The sequence below is a fragment of the Vespa velutina genome, chromosome 1 (genome assembly GCF_912470025.1).
Source record: "Vespa velutina chromosome 1, iVesVel2.1, whole genome shotgun sequence".
NCBI lineage: Eukaryota > Metazoa > Arthropoda > Insecta > Hymenoptera > Vespidae > Vespa > Vespa velutina.
The window spans coordinates 14,991,316-15,012,058 of NC_062188.1; the positions used below are offsets into that span (position 1 = coordinate 14,991,316).

Consider the following 20,743-nt stretch of genomic DNA (forward strand, 5'->3'; position numbering starts at 1 on the left):
ATGAGACTTCAACGTTCTTTTGAAAAACGTACGTAAACGTCACTACCAAAAAAGATCCGTTCATTTCAATTTCACATTATTTATAAACGATGAGAGTACGTCGATCAATCATAGACCTTGTATAATCTGTGGCTCGAATTATAAACATACAATTCGCTTTAGTTACGATAACGGATTAATGTCTTTTCTTACACATAATACGTAGCATAAACGATGAAAACATTCAGTGTTTTTTTTTTTTTTCAAATAAAAACGAAACTAAAGAAAAAATAACAATACAGTAAAAACTTCATTTTAGACAAGTAGATAAATAAAAATTATATACTACTAATAGTGGCATGTGACTAGTGTTTCGAAAATCTTTAGTTAAAAAGAAAATAGAAATAAGAAAAAAGAAGAATAAAAACGAATATATATGTATGTATATATATTATATAATATACTATATATATATATACTAGCTTGCGCACGTGCTCGTGTGTATATGTATATATATATATATATAACATATATATGTGACGCGCAAGCTAGTCGACGTCATAAAAATTTCGTACGGCTCAGTGCGATACTTTAATTGAATGCTCTGAATATGAATATACTTCCTCTCTCTCTGTCTCTCTCTCTCTCTTTCTCTCCCTCTCTCTTTCTCTCTCTCTTACTCTCTTTCTCTTTCTCTCTTTTTCTCTCTATCTATTTATCTCTTACTCTTTTCGTAAAATAACGATTACAACGAGAAGTAGATTTGCTCGGGACGAATGAGTACAACTTTACAACTGTACGAATTCGTAGTAAGCAGGTTTTCCGGGTGAAAAAAATCACGGCAATACTACGTTACTCCTACACAATAATGAAAGAGTGAAAGATTCGTGCGCGCGCACAACAGTGCAACCGACCATCAACATGGACGAGGACGACCGGTGGAAACTCTTGCATCAAGCGAAAACCGTAAAATGCACCGTAAAGCACGTTTCTGCGGGCCATTTGGGAAGATCGATCGATCCCTCGAACACTTTCAGAATGATCGATGCGTCATTCTGGCACATGCCGGTTTCTTCTTCTTCCTTTTTCGTTATTTTTTTCGTTATTTCTTTCTATTTTTTCTCCTCTTTTTTTTTTCTTCTCTCTTTCGAAAAATAGAGAGACGAGAACGTTGACTCGCATTGGAGATAAATCACAGATTTTCTTCTGCATTGTACAGTGAATAGTCGACTATGAGGACGAGAAAGAAGACAGAGAAGAAAATCAATTCTTTTTTCTTCTTTCTTTTCTTTCCCTTTTCCTTTCTTCCTTTTCTTTTGTTCTCTTTCTTCCTCTTCTTCTTCTTCTTCTTCTTCTTCTTCTTCTTTTTCTTTTTCTTTTTTTTCTTCTTCTGCAAAAGAAAATATTTAAAATAACAGTCGCGAAACAAATTGCTACTGTTATTTTATTTGTCTTTTTTACAAAATTAAGGTCAAATAAAATTAGAGGTCGATAAAGTTTTAACAAATGTTTCGTTTGATTAGAATAATTAAATAAAGATTAGACTTACGTATATTGCCAATGATATGTTACGTCTAAATTGATCTTCTCGTTTTCAAAGTATTATCAAAGGATACGATTACCAATCATACATGAGCTCTTCTCTAAACGTTTCTCTTTTTCACTCACTCTTTCTCTTTCTCTTTCTCTCTCTCGCGCTCTCTCTCTCTCTCTCTCTCTCTCTCTTCCTCTCTCTCTCTCTCTCTTCCTCTCTCTCTCTCTCTAATGGGAGAGCTCGATAGCAATGTGGAAAATTGAATGATCGTGCATGATTGATCGACTTGGTTAAAGGAAAACAATTAAGCGACAATCGAACACCGTTTGAGTACAAAATCAACGTACGAAGGTTTTTACTTTTTCTTTTGTTCGTTAGTTCGTCCTCACTCATTGAAACCTTTAACTTTTACAGCTTGAAAATTGATGACTCGTGAGAGACGAGTAGATACCAACATTCGTTTCGAACACTCACTAAGAGAAAAGGAAAAATCAAACTCGTGAACAAGAGAAAGAAAGAAAGTTAAAATGACAAATCCGATTTTACGGTCTATTCTTTACTATTTTCTAATCGTCTATTTAAAGGGTCTACTTCAATCTTTGAAACTCTACTCTGGACATCCACAGGATCTGGTAAAGTGCACGGCTGACTTTGACGTAAGTACACTTCCAATTTTGAACGTATGTACAAAAGGTAACTTTACGAAGAGCTTCTCTTTCTCTATCTCTCTCTCTCTCTCTCTCTCTCTCTCTCTCTCTCTCTCTCTCTCTCTCTCTCTCTCTCTCTCTTTCTCTAGATAGATAGATAGATAGATAGATAAATAGATAGATAGATAGATAGATAGATAGATAGATATTATCAAATTATTATATTATATGATTATATCATTATATGATATTACAAAATACGAGATATGATTAAGCAAATATTAAATTATTATTGATTTATAGATAAGTGCTGTTATATAAATAAATTAAATAGCATGTTCATTAATATTATTTAATGAAATATTATTTAAATATAACAATTACAATATTTTATAATAAAAATTTCTAATTTCATCATTTTACATAGCTAATATATATATATTACATTGTAATAAATTTTTTACTCTTATAAAGGCACTTAGTTATAAATGAAAGTAATAAAAATAAAACATGACATAACTAACTATGGCTCTTGGTTGGTCTATTGAAATTGATCAAATTTGATTTCCCATATCGTACGTCAATTCATCGGTTATTCTCGACTCTCCTATGAGAGCAAGTTGTAGCTACCCCCTCGTGGTCGACGCTTTACCCGCTCGCTTACAGCCTCGCAGGCAGCAATCGCGCTTTGAACGGATCGCGGTGAGTCAGCAACGATAAATCGAACAATTTATGAAGCGGCACGGGCAACGACCATCCTCGAGGAATAATATTGTGATCGATATATAGTACTAGAATATATATGTATAGATATATATATATATATATATATATATATATATAGAGAGAGAGAGAGAGAGAGAGATACCTATATCTATGTATATATTGTTCATGCTAGACAAAGCAATTCAATCGAGGAATACAAGTCGTCAAATCGATGGATCATTTACAATGTCAGAAATTACTTCACTAATCTCGAGAAGATGTTCTTACCTCCCTAAAATTCTTTCGATCTTTTGATTAATCTCATGCAAACTTATTCACAGGACGTGTTGAATTAACTCGTATCGTCGTGGATAAATTTGTCCGGCTGGTACGAAACATTAATTTCTATCGTTCGAACGGAATCGACTCAATAATTTATTACAGGCGAAATTACTGACCGGACGAAATTTGGTAAACGTATGCGCGCGGAAAGTAGAGGTATCGAATAAATCGAGAAAAGTACCGAGCGAGATAGAATGAGAGAGAAAGAGGGAACTGAGGATTAAATCAACGATAATGAGGGTCGATTTGATAGCACCGACGATCTACGGACTTTCCAATGGTCCCTCAATACAATGGTAATGAAGTTTCGTATGTGCAATGCTTTTATAGGAAAGTTATGAATGGTAAAATCGAATCTGTCCATTTCTCTTTCTCTTTCTATCTCCTCCATCAAAAGCTTTATTTAAGCGTAAATTACGTGTATCTATAACAACATTTTATTTCTTTAATTATCTGAGCTAATATAAAAAAATAATATAAATATCAAGTCTTAAGGTTAATTAAGAAAATTAATTAAGCAATTGTTCATTGTCAAACATATTATATTCCTATCGGTATTCGTAGAAAATTCATAGTATTGATAGACATTGAAAACACGTCTTGATTATATTACACTTTGATCGAAATTAATTCCTACAATCCTTATTGAACATTGACAACGATTGACGCGTACGATTATTAAGAACAATTTTCGGCGGATACGTATTAACGTTTATATATGAAAAATGTATTTATTACTGCCAATTGTATATTCATTGGCTCGTAATCACGAACTTTTGGACAAATAATTGCGCGTTATTGAAAATTCGTTTGATCTATTGTCTAAAGGAAATACTCCCTACGGATTCCTTTTACACAAATATACAAAAAAGAAACGAGTTTGAAATCTTTAATATTCCATCCAAATGTACATCCTTTCTAACTGTTATCGAAATATCAGCAAGCGTGGCGGATATTACAGAATCGCGTTAGTATGCTTCTCCGATAAGGAATAATAATAATAACAATAATAGCAATAACAAGAACGAGACGCGATGACTTTGATTTATAAACAATACGCGCAATAACTGGATCGCAACGGGAAATTGCCAATAAAAACAAATAGTCCATGACGGTGTGATTATCCAGCCGGCAAAAGGTAATGCTATATTTTTTAATGGCTGATATAGAAAGGAAGATAGCAAGTTTCTTTCTCCCGGTCATATCGTATTAGATTCTATTATCATTATGCGGTGGTGATATTACCAAAGGAGAAAAGTGCTAGTTGGTAGAGCAAAACATTTTGACTGTGTAAGACTGTTCTTGTAACGGCGACATTAATTTTGTAAAAAGAATTAATTGTACCGTGTCGTGTTAAAATATATCTGGTTCGTATATAAATTTGACTAAGTGCGAAGCGTGAAATTCGTTCGTGTTTGTGATTCTCGAAAATAATTATCGACGGGTTGAATTTGCGGTTTTATATATATATATATATATATATATATATATATATATATATATATATATATATATATATATAAAGTTTACCTAAGTAATTGTCGTGCACAACAAAGTATCGTGTGTATACGTTATTGTCGCGTGTATGTGTTTAATATTTTATGAGAAAATATAATAATTCGTATAAACATTTAAAGTTGCGAATTATTGATTGATTTATCGATTTCATTCACAATTATCTTTTGCTGGATACGAAGAAAAATGATTGATAATTCTTGTTCTTTTTATCATTCCGGTGCCCTCCATCTTCAAACTTTTGTTTCAGAAAAATCGGAAGACATGACAAGCTGAGTTTTTTATTACAAATTGTCGGAACGTTTTCGGTGGATAATAATTCATTCATTTTTATTTCTCTCGTTACGAACGCTTCCCCTGCGATATCGACGATACACTCGTAAAGCGTGATAAATGGGGCGTGTAAAAAGAAAGAGTAAAAGAGAGAGAGAAAGAGAGAGAGAGAGAGAGAGAGAGAGAGAGAGAGAGAGGGGGAGAAAAAAGTGTGGCCGATTGTATCGATGTATTTCCTAAGCGCAAACACGAGGAAAGAGAATTATACGAAACGAAGGAAATAGATCGATAAAAGTAACGTTAATTCTAGAACGATAAATTGTTCTACGAGAAGGCAGCAAAATGTCACGGTGCTTTTTATCTTCCATCGATAACCCTTTCTTGTTGGTAAATGAAAGAGTTTAAAAGACCACAAAGAATTATCTCGACGTATAAAATGTTCTTAAAATATTTGATTTCAAATGACTTTAAAATCTTCCTGAATAATCAATGATTAAGAATTCAAAGAATTTTCCGACGAAGAAAAAATTAGCATATCGATCGGATTTTAGTTTCATATATAGCATTAATTACACAGTCTAATAACGTTAACATTCGGAATATATCAGTCTATAATTCCAATCGTATTGCAAAATGTAGGCTTGTACTAGTCATAGAAAGATATGTATATATATATATATATTATAGATAGATAGAATGAATCGTAATCAGGTAAGGCAAATCAAGTAATATAAAGAAAAGTCACTGAAATCCGATTGACCTAAATACAAGAAATCTTTTTCGCTTTCGTCCAAGTATTTACATTGACTACATAAATTCACGATGTACATGTATTCAGGTATACGTGCGTGCTTACGAATGTTAGGGAAAATCTGGTCATAGACCGTGACTATATCGCGAATGATATTCATCCATGCATTTAGAATGGCAATTCGCGACATCAAAGCCAAAGTATGAGCGCACGCGCAAATCGGCTTGAATCTCGAATGACAAACTCGAAACTCGCCCTTCCGTTTGTCCTTATATGATAGCTATATGTGCTGATACAACGCAAGCGCGTTACTTTATCGCGTAGAGAAAGAGAGAGAGAGAGAGAGAGAGAGAGAGAGAGAGAGGCAGAAACAGAGAATGACTCGTAACCCGTTACCTAAGGGCAACTCCTACGGGAAATTCGTCGTACGTGATAAAACTCGATCCCACGTCGTCGACGTTCCAACGATGACAATATTCGCTACGACCAATGAACTTTTCGTAAAAAAAAAAGATTTCATGTACTATCGTACGGTGGATTCGTTATTAAAAAATTGAACTTTGTGTAATGTGAAATATATTCTAATAGATATTGGAGTAATTACTATCTTTGTCTATCTCGATTGATGTTCTTTTCTCCATTCTATTTTTTTTTTCACTCTTCATTTTTCATTATTGTATTTGTTTGAATCTTGATCTTTTTAAATCATTAATATCAAATTGATTTAAAGATATAACGACTCCTCCTTCATTCTTATGGATTATCGTCGATGTATCATAATTGTTCATTGAATTATTCAATGTCCAATTAATCTCGTTATGTAACATAAAGGCGAGCCATTCTCCGTTCTTTTAAGACAACAAGAGACGACATTACAGATAAAATTATATGGAGACATCCTGAAAACTTTCTTTTGAATTAAGTTATGATTAGATAATCAATATATAAATTTATGATATATTGAAATCGAAAAGAAAATTTACTTTCTGCACGCCAACGGATAATTTAATGAAAAATTGTTATGTAAAAAAAAAAGATATAATCAAGTATTTCCTATATTCTACGACAATTAAAAATCGAATATTTTCTAGCTTGATTTATCTTGCATTCGTTATACCTATTACAATAATAATGAATTATAATATTATATATATATATATATATATATATATATATATTATATATATGTTATATATATTATGTTGAATAATTTCGATATTCTTTTTTATTTTTATTTTTATTCCATCCGTTGAAAAAATTTCTACGAATCCACGATCGTTCGCAAGACTTTCATTTGAATAATATAAATTCGACATTTGCATGTAGATTCGGTACGCGTGTGATACTCATGCGCATTATGAGAAATCGGAGAAGGAAGATACGCGACAACACATCGTAATGCAAGCGAACGCATCGAAGAGAGAGAGAGAGAAAGAGAGAGAGAGAGAGAGAGAGAGAGAGAGAGAGAATGAATTCTCCTACGGGAGAATCGAGCTACGTGATGGAAATTGGAATAAGAAACGAAGGTGATCGAGTTACGTGCAAAGATCGATGCGGTTTTACATTTTTCTTTTCATTCTATGTATATATATATATATATATATATATATATATATATGCTATTTCTTAAATTCTTAGTTTCTTTGTATAATATTCATAATTACAATTCAAATTCATCGATATACGAAGAATTATTTCAAAAGTTAAACGTAAATATCGTTATATGGGCAATATTGCATAAGCATACGTTCAATAGAATGGGAATACATAATTTCCATAAATTCGACCAATACTCGACGAGAGTCGACATATTCGACTTTTACACTCAATTATGCACATAATAAACAAATAAACAGTCGCTTCGTGATTTTAATAGAATTAATATAGAGAAACAAGATACAATTATACATAAGTGAAGTCTCACGTTTCGATTCTCATAAATACCTGTTCACCATTAAATTGAGTAACATTCGAATATCAGAGGCTCTATAATTATTATTTTTAATAACCGTTAGAGAGGTCAGGTTAAATGTCTAAAGGCAAAGGACAGGGCCTTGCGGCTTTTCAAAGGTGCTGTTAATCACGTGATCCGCCCCAAAGTTTGCTTAGTCTGACTCCCGATTAGCTGAAGAGGTTAGACCAATATATGGGGCAGCCTGACACGTGATCGTTAAGGTTTCAGACGGGATGTACCGTGTTTTCCAAGTTGTAGATCGAGCAATTATCTAGCTTGACAGAGCCTACGTGTTGCCTGACAGTATCATTAACTCTACCAAGGAAACTATGCACGCGTCTCTCCCCATCAAACTCGATTAAAACGCAACCAAAAGAAACTTGTTTTAAGAAACGTTCCTTTCTTCGAGTCTTCTTTTCTTTTCTCTCTTTCTCTCTCTCTCTCTCTCTCTCTCTCTCTCTCTCTTCGTTTTTTATACGTCCAAATATTATATTTATTAGTCGAATACTGAATGAATTATTGTCATGATAAAAATAATTTTAAAATACTAAATAATACAAATTCATCAAAATGATTTGATTTTGACTAAAAATTTTCACCGATATAAATGTAAACTCCGTGGAACGATAAATTTTTACTTTTATAACTTCGCCTTTCGCGTTACATGAAACCCAAAATTGATACCGAAAGAGGTCAAACGTTCGCCGAACTCGATATAGTAATTAAATCGATTTAAGTGCAGTTCAGTAACTGTAGCTAGCGAAACACTCGACCGATCGGTTGATGCATTAAGCCAAAACTTCATTTTATTGACACTTGAGTTGGTCTTTTTTTTATTCTTTTTTTTCATTAAGCATATTAAATGCATCATAAATGTTATATAAAAGTGGCGTGAGCGATGTCGAACGATTTTATTTATTAATTTCAATACGCTACGTATACGTTATATGAAAATTATCATCATGCATTTAAAAATGATGCAACTTCAAGTCGAGAAAATATCTTTAAAGTTTTACATTTTTTCCCTTCGCTTTAGTTATATATTATTTTCCTAGAACGATTATCCTTTTAGAGTTATCCTTCGAAAGCATGAAAAGAAAATTATTTAATATTGGTTAATTCTTTAAGGCAAAAGGAAATTCCGCGATTAATAATTCCATTCCTTTGGCAACAGCATTCGTGGCTTGAGAATTCTGCCATCGTTCCGTGCTTTGTGCCGATAAAAAGCGAGATGCGCTTCGGTTTACGAAAGGTAGAGGAAGATACCTAATGGAAGTTGCAAGCATCGTGGAGGGAAGAGTTATGATTGTGGTGAAGCTCTGATTTCATGAAATTTCACCGAAGTTTCGACGATACAGGACACGCGAGTATAGATGTACAAATGTACTCATTGCTTTAAAATAGAGGTATGAAGTGTAACTATTATCATTTTTTTTTCCTTCTTTTCATAAATAAGAAAAGGAAAAAGAAGAAAACTTAAGGCGAGGAAACGAAATGAAAATGTGATTATATACAACAGCAATACAATTCCATAGAATAAGATTCGTAATAAGTAACTGTTATGGGTACAGAAAAAAATTCCTTTTTCTTGTTCGCCTAATTTATTATCATCGATTAATTTTAACCTTTCGCTCTTTGTTCTAAGAAAAACATTTTGATTTGTCATTATAAACGGATTATCCTTTTTATTCGCAAAATGAAACAAATCAATTTAAAAACGTGCATATCGTTTTTGAAATACAATTGAAAGACAAATCTGAATTTATGCCCATCATGTAGACTATTGTCATTGGTATAATGTGGATATGAGAAGAACGAAAGAATCGAGATTAACACAAAGCTGACTCTGTTAAAATGGCAAATCCACAGGCATTTTCGTTGACACTTTTATTATTGCGTGACATTACAATAAAAAAAATACAAACATAATTTTGAAATAGGGATCAAATTTGTGGATTGGAAAAATCTTGAATAATTTCGCATGGACAAATTTTCTCTTGCCAGGAAAAAAACATAAGAATAAATTATTTTCATTCAAAATTCAAGTTGAAGATACAAATACTGACAATTTTTTTTTTTTTTTTTTTTTTAGAAATTTCCTTTAAGATCCGAAGTTCCAACATTCTCGTAATAATCTTTAGATGTTGCAGTATTTATATGGCACGTACAGTAAGTTTGGTATAAATTTCAAATACCATATAACATTTAGAACGCTTAACTAGCGTGTGACGTGAACTAGACTATTAATTTGCGAATTATATACATACATACATACATATATATATATATATATATATATATATATATATATATATATATTTTGTTGTACATATTATATGTATATCTCTGCAGGCAGAATACATCAAACGTACAAATAATACGCTTGCCATAGCTAAAGTGAATATATCTCGTAAATAGCATCCTCGATGAGAGAATTTAACTCGATTATCAATAATAGAAATTGTATGCTTCATTGGGTCAAAATAGATTATTGCAAAAATCGAATTAAAAACAAACTACAGTTCATTTCATCGTCGATATTATCATCGATTTGCTTTTTCTACCGAATAAAGGATCGGATGAAAATAATCGAATGCTCGAATTACAAAGCGCGATGGACATGCCAATAACGATAGGTTTTCGTCGCTAGAATCGGACGAAACTCGAGACCAATCTGACCGGTTGATCGAGCTATTGGATGCGAAAGAGAAAGTTAAAAAGATAACACGAAATGCTTGGAACAAGGAGGAAAGAAGAGCTCGTCTCAACAAAACTACAGGGATCGTATGTCGGTCGATGATATGGTCAAGAGTGATCAAAAGTTTCGTAAGGATGTAACATGAATTTTATGGCCACACATATCACCAATTATAAGATACGTAAAAATCTTAAGATCGAATTACTCGTCTAACTCTTCCGAAATAATGACTCCTAATTTGTCAATAATTTCTTTTGCAATGAGTCACTAACACGCTAGAATCGCGTAAGATGTAAACGTTGAAACAATAGAATCACTTCGAAAAAGTTATATCCAAAAATTTCCTTTATTATTCGCGAGTCGTTTCCTGTGAAGTCGCTGGAGGCAAGAATGGGACACAGTTGGAGCGTTTCATGAAAATTCATGCTAATAACAATAATCCAAATTCATGTCTGAGCCGGCGGCATGTCGTCCTCGACATGGCTGTGTCTGGCAATTCGCTTGGGATCGAAAAAAAAGAAGTCAACATTAGCGGATCGGCAAAAGCGTGGAGAATGAAATGATTCTAAAAAGGAAACTGACAAGAGTTAAGTTAAAAGTAAAATATCATAGTAAAAATATATTTGATTAATAAATAAATATTACGATATCTATGATGCAAAACGAAATGTTTTAAAACAAATCGAAACAAATTGATAAAAAGTAATTATAAATAAGTATATACAAGTAAACAAACATTTCAATTATTTAATTAATCCCAAAAGAACAAACACCCTAACAAAGTTTTTTTTAGACTCGGAATATACCTCACGAAATTCGCATGTATCTTTCTCGTACGTGATCCCACTAACTAAAGCAATATATGCGAGGCTCACGTACTTAGTTCTTTCACAACATATAAGCGTTCTTCTGCTACAATTGATATCAACATCGTACCATTGAAATCCGTTCTAATTCCAATTATAAACGAAAAATATTTAAAGAATTTTCTACTAATACCATTTAACGATTCATGGTTGGCGAAAAATGAAATTGTTTCACTGGCATAGCCGGTGCGTAGTTTCGTAACATGCTCTGCAGACGATTCAATTAGAACAATTATAATTTGTCCTACTTTCTTTGGTAAATGGAGGTTGTTGTTTAACTCGTCCCTTTCGGTACATTTTTCAACTTGACATTACAACAAAACTCGTTACAAACAATGACGTATAAATGAAATTAATTTGAAAGAATAAGAAAGAACCGAACATTCGATAGAAAGGAATATAATTGCATATGTCATCCACGTATATCTCTTCTATAAAAGAAAGGTAGAGAAATAAATAAGAAAATGAAAAGAAAGAGATATTCTTCGAAGTCATCGCAAGCAACTGGAAGAGAGAAATTTCGCGCTTCTCATTCTCTCAAAGGTGTCGAGGGTTCTAATTTCATGGGACGTTAAATACGTTTCTGCTGGTAGAGAAAAAAAGAAAAGAAGAGCAGAACGGAAATGAAGAAAAGGTCTTGAAAGAAAAGAGAGGGAGAAAGAGAGAAAGGACACAGAAAGGGAGAGAGAGAGAGAGAAAGAGAGAAAGGAAAGGAAAAAGATAGATGGAAACATTCTAAAGAATCATAATGTCTGTTACGCGACTTTCGAATACTTTATAACCGAAATCTTAAAAGCTTATACGTCCTTTCTAAAAAATCACGTGATAGAATTAAAATCAATGTTATATCGATGGTGACAAATACGAGTCGTTACAACAATCCCATAGAAAGGTATCACACACGCACATATATGCATATACATATAATACTTACAAACGCATAGATACGTACAAACAAGGAAACTAAATTAAAATTTTTCAATATCGATTTGTAAAAACCAAAATAAATATATGCGAAATAATACATACTACTGCTTATAACATGTCCGTTTTCCAATAAAATTCGAGTCTCTCTCTCTCTCTCTCTCTCTCTCTCTCTCTCTCTCTCTCTCTCTCTGTCTCTCTCGCTAACTGAATTTCGAATATACGATAAGAATAATCTGATTTTTTTTCATCTGATACAACGACAGCTGACATAAATCTCTTTCAATCGTCTGTACTGGAAAATCCAAACTGGGCCAACTAAAATTCATCGTTTCGTATAACACCACATACATGCACACACAACCATGTGAAATTCACGATACTTCGTTGTAAAAAGATAGAACGTAACATGCGCGTACTTATAGTTATAAAATAATTTAGAAAAAAAAAAAAACATACCATTTTTCGAAAACGTGTCATTCTGATTGGTAAGCACATAAAATAAATTACATTGGTTATTACGTTCATTTGGGAAATAAAGAAAAAAGTTCGAAATATTGTAAAAACTTTTGGTAACTTCGAAAATATACGTAATGAGGTAAATACAGCGAGAACTTAAACGGATTGGAAAAACTTTCATTAGATTTTTATCAAAACGTCAACGTTTTTCATAGGTGAAATATAAAAAAGATAAATTCAAAAAAAGACAAAACAGAAATGTTCACCGACTGTTGTTTTTCTCTCAAAATTATCGTATCAAGATAATGATTTTCAAAATGATTTAGAAAAAAAAGAAAAAAGGAGAGAAACGATAAAACGAAGATAATAGACAGTGAAATAAAGTATAAAATTAGTCATTTTATCAGAGCTGACGTACAATTAAATGATAAAATAATATTAAACATTTAAGAGCTAAGTTTCTCCGGATGAGACAGTCGAGTTAATTTTTCAGTTTGCCTTACTACTTAACATTTTAATCGTAAAGATTATACTTTTGTAGGTTTTTTATATGAGTAATTTCATTATCATCATCATCATCATCATCATCATCATCATCATCATTATCATCATCATCATTATTATTATTATTATGATCGTTACAACATATAATGAATATTTTAATCTTTTCTCATTTTTAAAATCATTCTTCATAAACGTTTGTATTTCGTCTACGCTGCACCTCGTTCTTCGCATCGTTAGACTGAGAAAGTTTAAGATCATTTAATTAAACTTTTTCCACGACGCAGCTTCGGCTTCCAAATTCATATCGGACAATCGTATTCCAACTAAAATCCAAGAAGAACACTGTAGCCATAAGACATCTCGCTTTAATCGAGCGTCATTCTCTGAAAGACATTATTTAGACAAGGAAATTAATTTTAATTATCTTTTAACTATTCCACGATCTTTTTTTCCGAAAGTTTTTGATCGTTTGACGTTTTGTCATGCACTTTCCGCAAGGATATCATAGAATATTACAATTTACGTCTCATCATTAATCTCCTTTGTTTTAGACTTTCGCGTTTTTCTTTAAGTCGGTGAACAAAGTAATTTCATCAAAGTAAGTAATTTATTAGATTGCCAACGTATCGTAATTAATTTAGTAAAGCGTTAATCTCGAAGGGGAAGAGGGAAAGAGGGAAGGATGGAATAGGGAAAGGTTAATTATGAAAATGGTAAAAAAAAAAAAAAAACTAAGTTAAAATCTTCGAATTGAAAAACAAGCATAGGGTCAATTCACTAAGTTCACAATTAAGATAGATTCGAAAAAAGATTTGAGGAATTATTTTCACTTTGTTTCACCGATACAACCCGAAAGACTGATCGACTAAAGAGAAGATCGATTGAATGTGAGAATTTTCTTAATTTCTCAACCACTTACGATTTGTTCAACTTATCGTAAATAAAGCCCGTTCATGGTTACTGATATTTCACGTTCGTATCTTTTATAATTTAATGAATAATAGAAATAATATTTTCTTGGGTGATAACGTTAGATATTTTCGATCATTTCGTGATCGAGATCGAGTGTATCCTTCTTCTCTGTGTGTGTATGTGTGTGTGTGTGTGTATGTGTGAATAGCAATTTATAAATCTATGTTTATTAATCAATAGAAAGAGTTAAATTTTTCAGATTCGTTTATATCAAATAAGCTAAAGTATGGATTTGCTGAGTACTAAATATTTGATTATTTATCTGGTACAATAAAGGAATACGTTAAAGAATTATCTTTCGATCTAACATTATTAATAACATTAACATAATATTATTACATTTGAAAATAATAATCGGCGGTTTCTTTTATTTTGGAATAACTTCGTGGATAGTGATGAACCAATTGCTATTGAATAAATAGCGTTACAATTCAATAAATAGCGTTATTATTATGAAATAATAGCTAATGTGGAATAAGTGGTATTAATATTTCATGTTATTGTTAGCCTTACAAGCATAAATTATTTTTCGATGACGTTTTCAAGTCAGCCGAAAATAGATCTTCAAGTAATTACGTACTCACGTTTCGCAAAGTTTAGCTTTCGAAATGTGCAGAGTATCTCCTCTCCGTGAAGCAATGCAAGCAGAGAATTTGAATAATTGAGAGGAGCACGTGCCAAATCAGAAATCACTGGAATGCGATAAAGTTTAACTCGATTCCGTTGCATACACATAAACGAAAAGCATATGCGATATTTCACTATGATCATATTAATATACTACAGAGTGGTCCGAACGAGGGAGTATCTCTATGTGTAATATTCATGAGTGCTTGTCTCGGTTATACCACTAATTTTTTAAACAAATTTCGACGAAATTCAATATACCCGTTACCACCAGAGTATAATTAGCTTACGCTGTTGCATCACTCTTTAAATTATAAATCTATTAAATGAAAAACGCAGAATACGTAACTTTTAGTTGAAATTTAATAAATCATTTCGTTTAAGATATTTAAGTTACTTTTACAAGTAAAAAATCATCCTGTGAAACTCGTATATTCCGTCTACATAATTTATAGCATTGGTAATATCTGTTTAAGCAATTTACATATTTCTCTTATATTATTCTATGATCAACGATGTGAAAAAGAGATTAAAGAGAAACATTAGAGAATATATTTATGATATTACATTAATGTTGTAATCCAAACAACGCGAAAATATAGACTTTAGAAACGTTGTAATTAGTAACGTTGTATAATTAACATTTAATATTCCAAACAGAGGTAGAATGAGATTATCATGAGTGAAATCATTACCTAGATAGATGAATATCCTACAAGAAACGTAGAAACAACGAGGCACTCGTTGTATATTACAAAGTTGATAATTCAGTAGGGTTAAGCTGAAGATCATAAACTTGCAAGTATCCAATTTTCGACAACACTATGGCCAACTTTATGTTCAAGAACGCATTAACTTCGCCAGCTGTATCTCGGCTGTACAGGATGCAATCTAATACGATGAACATCCACGACATACGCGAACGATTTATCGTCTAATTTAATGCGCTGCTACATCGTGCGATATCGAAGAATTTCGAAGCTATGAAACTATAATTAGGACGTCGCAGGGAGAGAAACGGGACGAGCAGTTATAAGCGCGATTACTATAGTATTTCGAAACTGGCTAATGTAATATTCTCTTTATAGTTTCTCTCAGACGGAGAATTTGGATCCGGAGATCAGGATGTCGATACATTCAGTGTTATGGCAGAAATTGACTTGGATAAGGTAGACAAGAGTTCAAAGTTTCTTTTTTTTTTCTTTTCTAAATAAAAATTACTAAATAAAAATTTTACTAAATAAAAGTTTCACTAAATAAAAATTATACCTTTTTTGAATTTTACAACATTCGTACTAACAAAAATTTTCTACAGCTTTTTATGTTGTGTGCCGTTTTTTACTAACGAAATTGATAACCTACTAAACTGGATATTTCTTATCGAAACAATTAACTATTCTCTATAATTATTGGAAGAATTGCAATAATTATTAAATAAAACGAATTTTAAAATTCCTGTTAATCGAGCTTCGCTTTTAATTTGACTAAAACATGCCACACCGGTTTATCGAAATGAAGCTTTCAACTTAGATTGTCAAATAATAATCCTCAAAGAAGAACGACATCCTACTAAGGATTCATTCAAAAGGATGTCAATCGTCTCGTAAGAGACAGAGAAATCTAGGAATTGGGTTATGAAGATAATCTCGTAAATACTGAAAGGATAATCTTCGAATGCTGTTAGGATTTCGCAATGGCGACTTTACTACGGATCTCATGCTTCAATATCCACCCCAGTCATTATGGAGTTTGACTTAATCCGAGTGAAGTTTACGGATCTCTATCACGTGTACCAAAATTCACTAACTAAATTCAAAAAGATGTACTAACTCTATTAAATTTCTTCCCGTTAACTTTCTCACAAGGTTTAATATTAATTGAATATTTTATATTTGTTATTTTGCATCTTTAACAATAAGACACAATCCTTTTTACAATTTGAACATCCATTAATCTAAAATCATTTAACTCTATAGGAAATTAACAAAAGTAATTCCTTATACGAGAAACTAATATTTAACTACAATACTGTTCAGTTGGTCGATCGCGCGTGCACAATTTCCTCCTTCAACCATGATAATTTAATAACGTAAGGTCACCGTGAGAGATTCCAGACTGATCTCTATTCCGACCGCTATCATGCGCATCCTTTGGAATAAGGACAATTTAATTTGCTGGACATGAAGATGGACATGTGCAAATTGAAATCCATGAGGTAAACTCCGAGTAAACAGGATAACGTCATCTAATTATTGCTTTTTGTAGTATTCATAAGATGAGAAACCTTCATATGTATGTATATGTATTCTATCATGTCTAAGGCTTTGAATCTCATTTTTCATATATCTTTATAAAATTTAAAAATCTTAAATTCGAATGAATAAATATGTTTCAACATTCGAAATAATATTTGCTATTTTAATTCAAAGTCTAGATAAATTTGAAAATAAAAAAATTATTTCTGTTTGAATAAATCAACGAATTATTATTACCATAAGTAACATTGTCCGAACGTGATTAAAAATTTGATAGAACGTTTAAATATATAAAAAAAAAAAAAAACCTTCCCATTCTCACTCGAGATTTTCACTCGGTCTCACGAATTTTCAAATCAAATCTTTCTGCAGGCAATGTCACGCGCGTTCATTTTTATGTGCATTCGATTGCTCGCTTTACGAAGTCGATTGTAACACCATGTGCCATCTGATGCGACGCGCGCAGAATTAAGGGCTCGTTCAGAACGGCTGGCGATAAGAATACGAATGCGATTTTTGTCGATCGAAATTTGTATTATAACGAAAATACTTCGACGTACGAAATATTTTAACAACTTTCTTTTAGAGAATAGATCGATTGAACAAATAAAACTTTCTGTTTAGTAATTTTATTATTAAATGACTTAATTATTTATTGATTATGTGTAAAGAAAACTTTGATGATATAGAATGCAAAAATAAGATTAACAGACGCAAATCATAAATATAAAAAAGTAATTCATATATACTACAATCAGAAAAATATTATTTAATGAAAGAATCTAATAATTATTTTATCCAAACTAATTGCTTTGTATATCTCGTGATCAATTAAAAAGAATTCAATGATTCCAAAACTAAAGTAATAATGATTAATAGAGGGTAACATGGATATTTTCATTAAAAGCGAAGCATCTGAGATTCCGTCACGAGAATCAGAACAGAACATGGTGCAAGAAACGTCCTGAGCCAATAGTATTTTGATGAACCTGTCTTTGGTTCGACCCACTTCCTAAACTCGCAGCTGTACTATAAATTCATTAAGCCAATCCAATTTCACTAGACGCCAATAGGAATGGATGCATTTCTTCGTAGGACGGATTGGAAAATGGTTTGCGGTCACCTTCCTATCTAAGATATGTTCTCTTCATCCTGACTGTTACTATCTACGATACGTCTTTCGAATGTCCTGTTAACGACCACCACGGCACAACGTTCGAGGATCAATGAAGCTAACGAAATAAGCTTTATTAGTGGACAAAGACACGTCATGCTCTTTCAGTCTCGTCATAGAATTTGTCTCGTCATGCTCTTTGATTTTTTAGGTTAAAAAATAAAGCTAAGGATGAGAAGAAGCGTTTCGACGGATTTCAAGAGAAAACTTTTTTCAACTTTCCTTAGGACTTAATTTTGGACTTAACTTTGGCTTCGTAATTTTATTTTATCTTTATATTGTAAGATATTCCGTCTCTTCCAATCATTTCTTCTCCCCCTCTGATAAGGATACAAATGATATAAAATTAATATTATACGAAATTTTTATTGCCTCAAAGAAGGGATTTCTATGTTCAAGTATCGTTTACACGTATATACATATATGTATGTCTATCTATATCTGTCTACACATACGTCACTCTAGCATGTAGGAAAACACGAAATTAACAATGGCAACGGAACTCGCGTAACGAAAATGTTTACCTCTGATAGTCGAAAGAGAAAATCAAACGAACGACGAATTACGGATCAGATTGCTATTCTATATTGTCGAAACGTGGTTGATTAGTACTTAATAAATTACAAAGATAATCAAGCAATTACATGAAATGACGATTATCCGTGATCATTAATTATAATCGTGCAATTATTTTATTTATAAATTTTTTATATTTATGTCTTAAATCTTCTAATATGAAATATAATTTTAATTGATTATTTTCTGTACACTTTCGCAACCTTTTTTATATGAAATTTTTATAAAAATGTTGCTCGTTAAACGTTCTGTTGAAATGTCAATGATTCGAAGAGCGGCAATGCAGCATTGCGGTAAAGCAGATACGTGAGTTACAGGGAAGAAGAATGCTTTGGGTGCATGGTCATGATTTTAACTATCCGATTAGGAATCTTTTCGAGAAGTTTTATTTTCTTTTTTCTTTTTGTATATATGCGTAGTTAAGAAAAACAAGAGAAAAATAATATAAAAAGAAAGCATATTTCTAATAAAAATTTGAGTATGTGAGTTTGCATGAAATACTAATATAGAAAATATAACAAAAATTGTAAAAAAAAATATAAAACTATGTTTAATGATGTACATGTTCTAGCAAAATTATATAATAAATTTTTATTTTAAATCCTACTCATCATTCATAATCGAATTTTTAAAAAATTAACGATCAAATTCGTTCTATCATTGATATTTTCCCAATAATGTCCGTCGATCACGGAAAAATGTCGAACGAAGGACGACTACCCCCTTCGATAAAACCGCGCCATTACTAATAATTATTGGAAAACACTTAGGGCAGGTGTCGTGTGTGCTAACCGTACAGTCGACCGCCTGATTTGCCTGAAACTTCATTAATCACCGTCAGTGTCTAATATTATGTGCTCGCTTTAAAAGCATCCATCGAGTGGTAACCTCAGCGAAAATGCGACGTACGGTCTTCACTACTTTATAATAAACTGATGTGGCTTTTAACGTTTTCAAATTGTTTATTTTTTAACAGTACGAATGAATATTTTATATGGGAATCATTAATACCCAGGTCTAATACAACCTACTGTCTTCACTATTTCATATTAAACCGATATGGCTTTTAACATTTTCAATTTGCTTATTTTTTAATGATACGAATGAATGTTTTATATGGGAATTGTTAATACCAAAGTCTAATACGATTTACTAATCAAACAAATTTGCAAAATAATATAAGCGCTTAATTAATAACCAATTTCATAATCATCTTAACGTCTAATTGTTATTATATATCTATATGTGCATAAATACGTAAATTAAAGCGTGAAATTAAATTGGAACGAGCAACTATTTTAAATTGTAATATTGTCAAATTCATGATCTTTTTTTCTTGATGATAAAACGCGTGCACATATATTTACGTTATCGATTTTTCTCCATTATTCCTTCGCAGATCGATCGAGAATACGACGAAGATAAAAACGAGGAAGGCAACCCACCGCCGTTCATCACACCTCCACCTCCCAATCCAGACTGTGAGTAATAGCATTTACATAAAGCCGCAGCTGTAGCTTTCTGTGAAATAATATCTTTCGTAAGAAATTCAAAAGAGGGCAATGCCCCAGCCCCCCAGATCGGTGAATGCCGTTCCAAATAAAAATAAAATATTCAGAATATCTCTTTTCTTTTAGACAAAGGTCCGAAAGGTGAGAAAGGTGAAAAAGGTGATAAGGGCGAAAGCGTTCGAGGACCACCAGGACCTCCTGGACCACCTGGACCTGGATATGATCCAAACGATGAGGTGCAAAATTTTTTTTATTGATTCCGTTAAAAGAATAGTATTTGTATATTGAAAGAAATGTTCTCTGTCGACAATTATCAAAAAGTACGATAAAGTCAATAAAAAATATAATCTCATCTTTATCTGTCATATATATAACGTGTATACAAATTATATATTAATATGACATATATTTTTTTATACACACTGTAGATACTAGGATAAAACTCTCTTGAAATTTTGCCAAAAAACTTTTGATCCT

At 32.0% G+C, this 20,743-nt stretch overlaps 1 protein-coding gene across 2 annotated transcripts in view; it reads left to right on the forward strand.

Moving 5' to 3' along the window:
* The window catches only part of LOC124953419 (collagen alpha-1(XV) chain), a 204,709-nt gene that overhangs the window by 173,292 nt on the left and 10,674 nt on the right, over positions 1-20,743 (forward strand). For both annotated transcript variants that reach the window (XM_047504761.1, XM_047504772.1), the window contains exons 5-8: positions 2,098-2,169; positions 15,839-15,919; positions 20,155-20,236; positions 20,393-20,502. In XM_047504761.1, the coding sequence (XP_047360717.1) occupies positions 2,098-2,169; positions 15,839-15,919; positions 20,155-20,236; positions 20,393-20,502 (345 nt within the window). The remainder of the gene's footprint in view (positions 1-2,097; positions 2,170-15,838; positions 15,920-20,154; positions 20,237-20,392; positions 20,503-20,743) is intronic.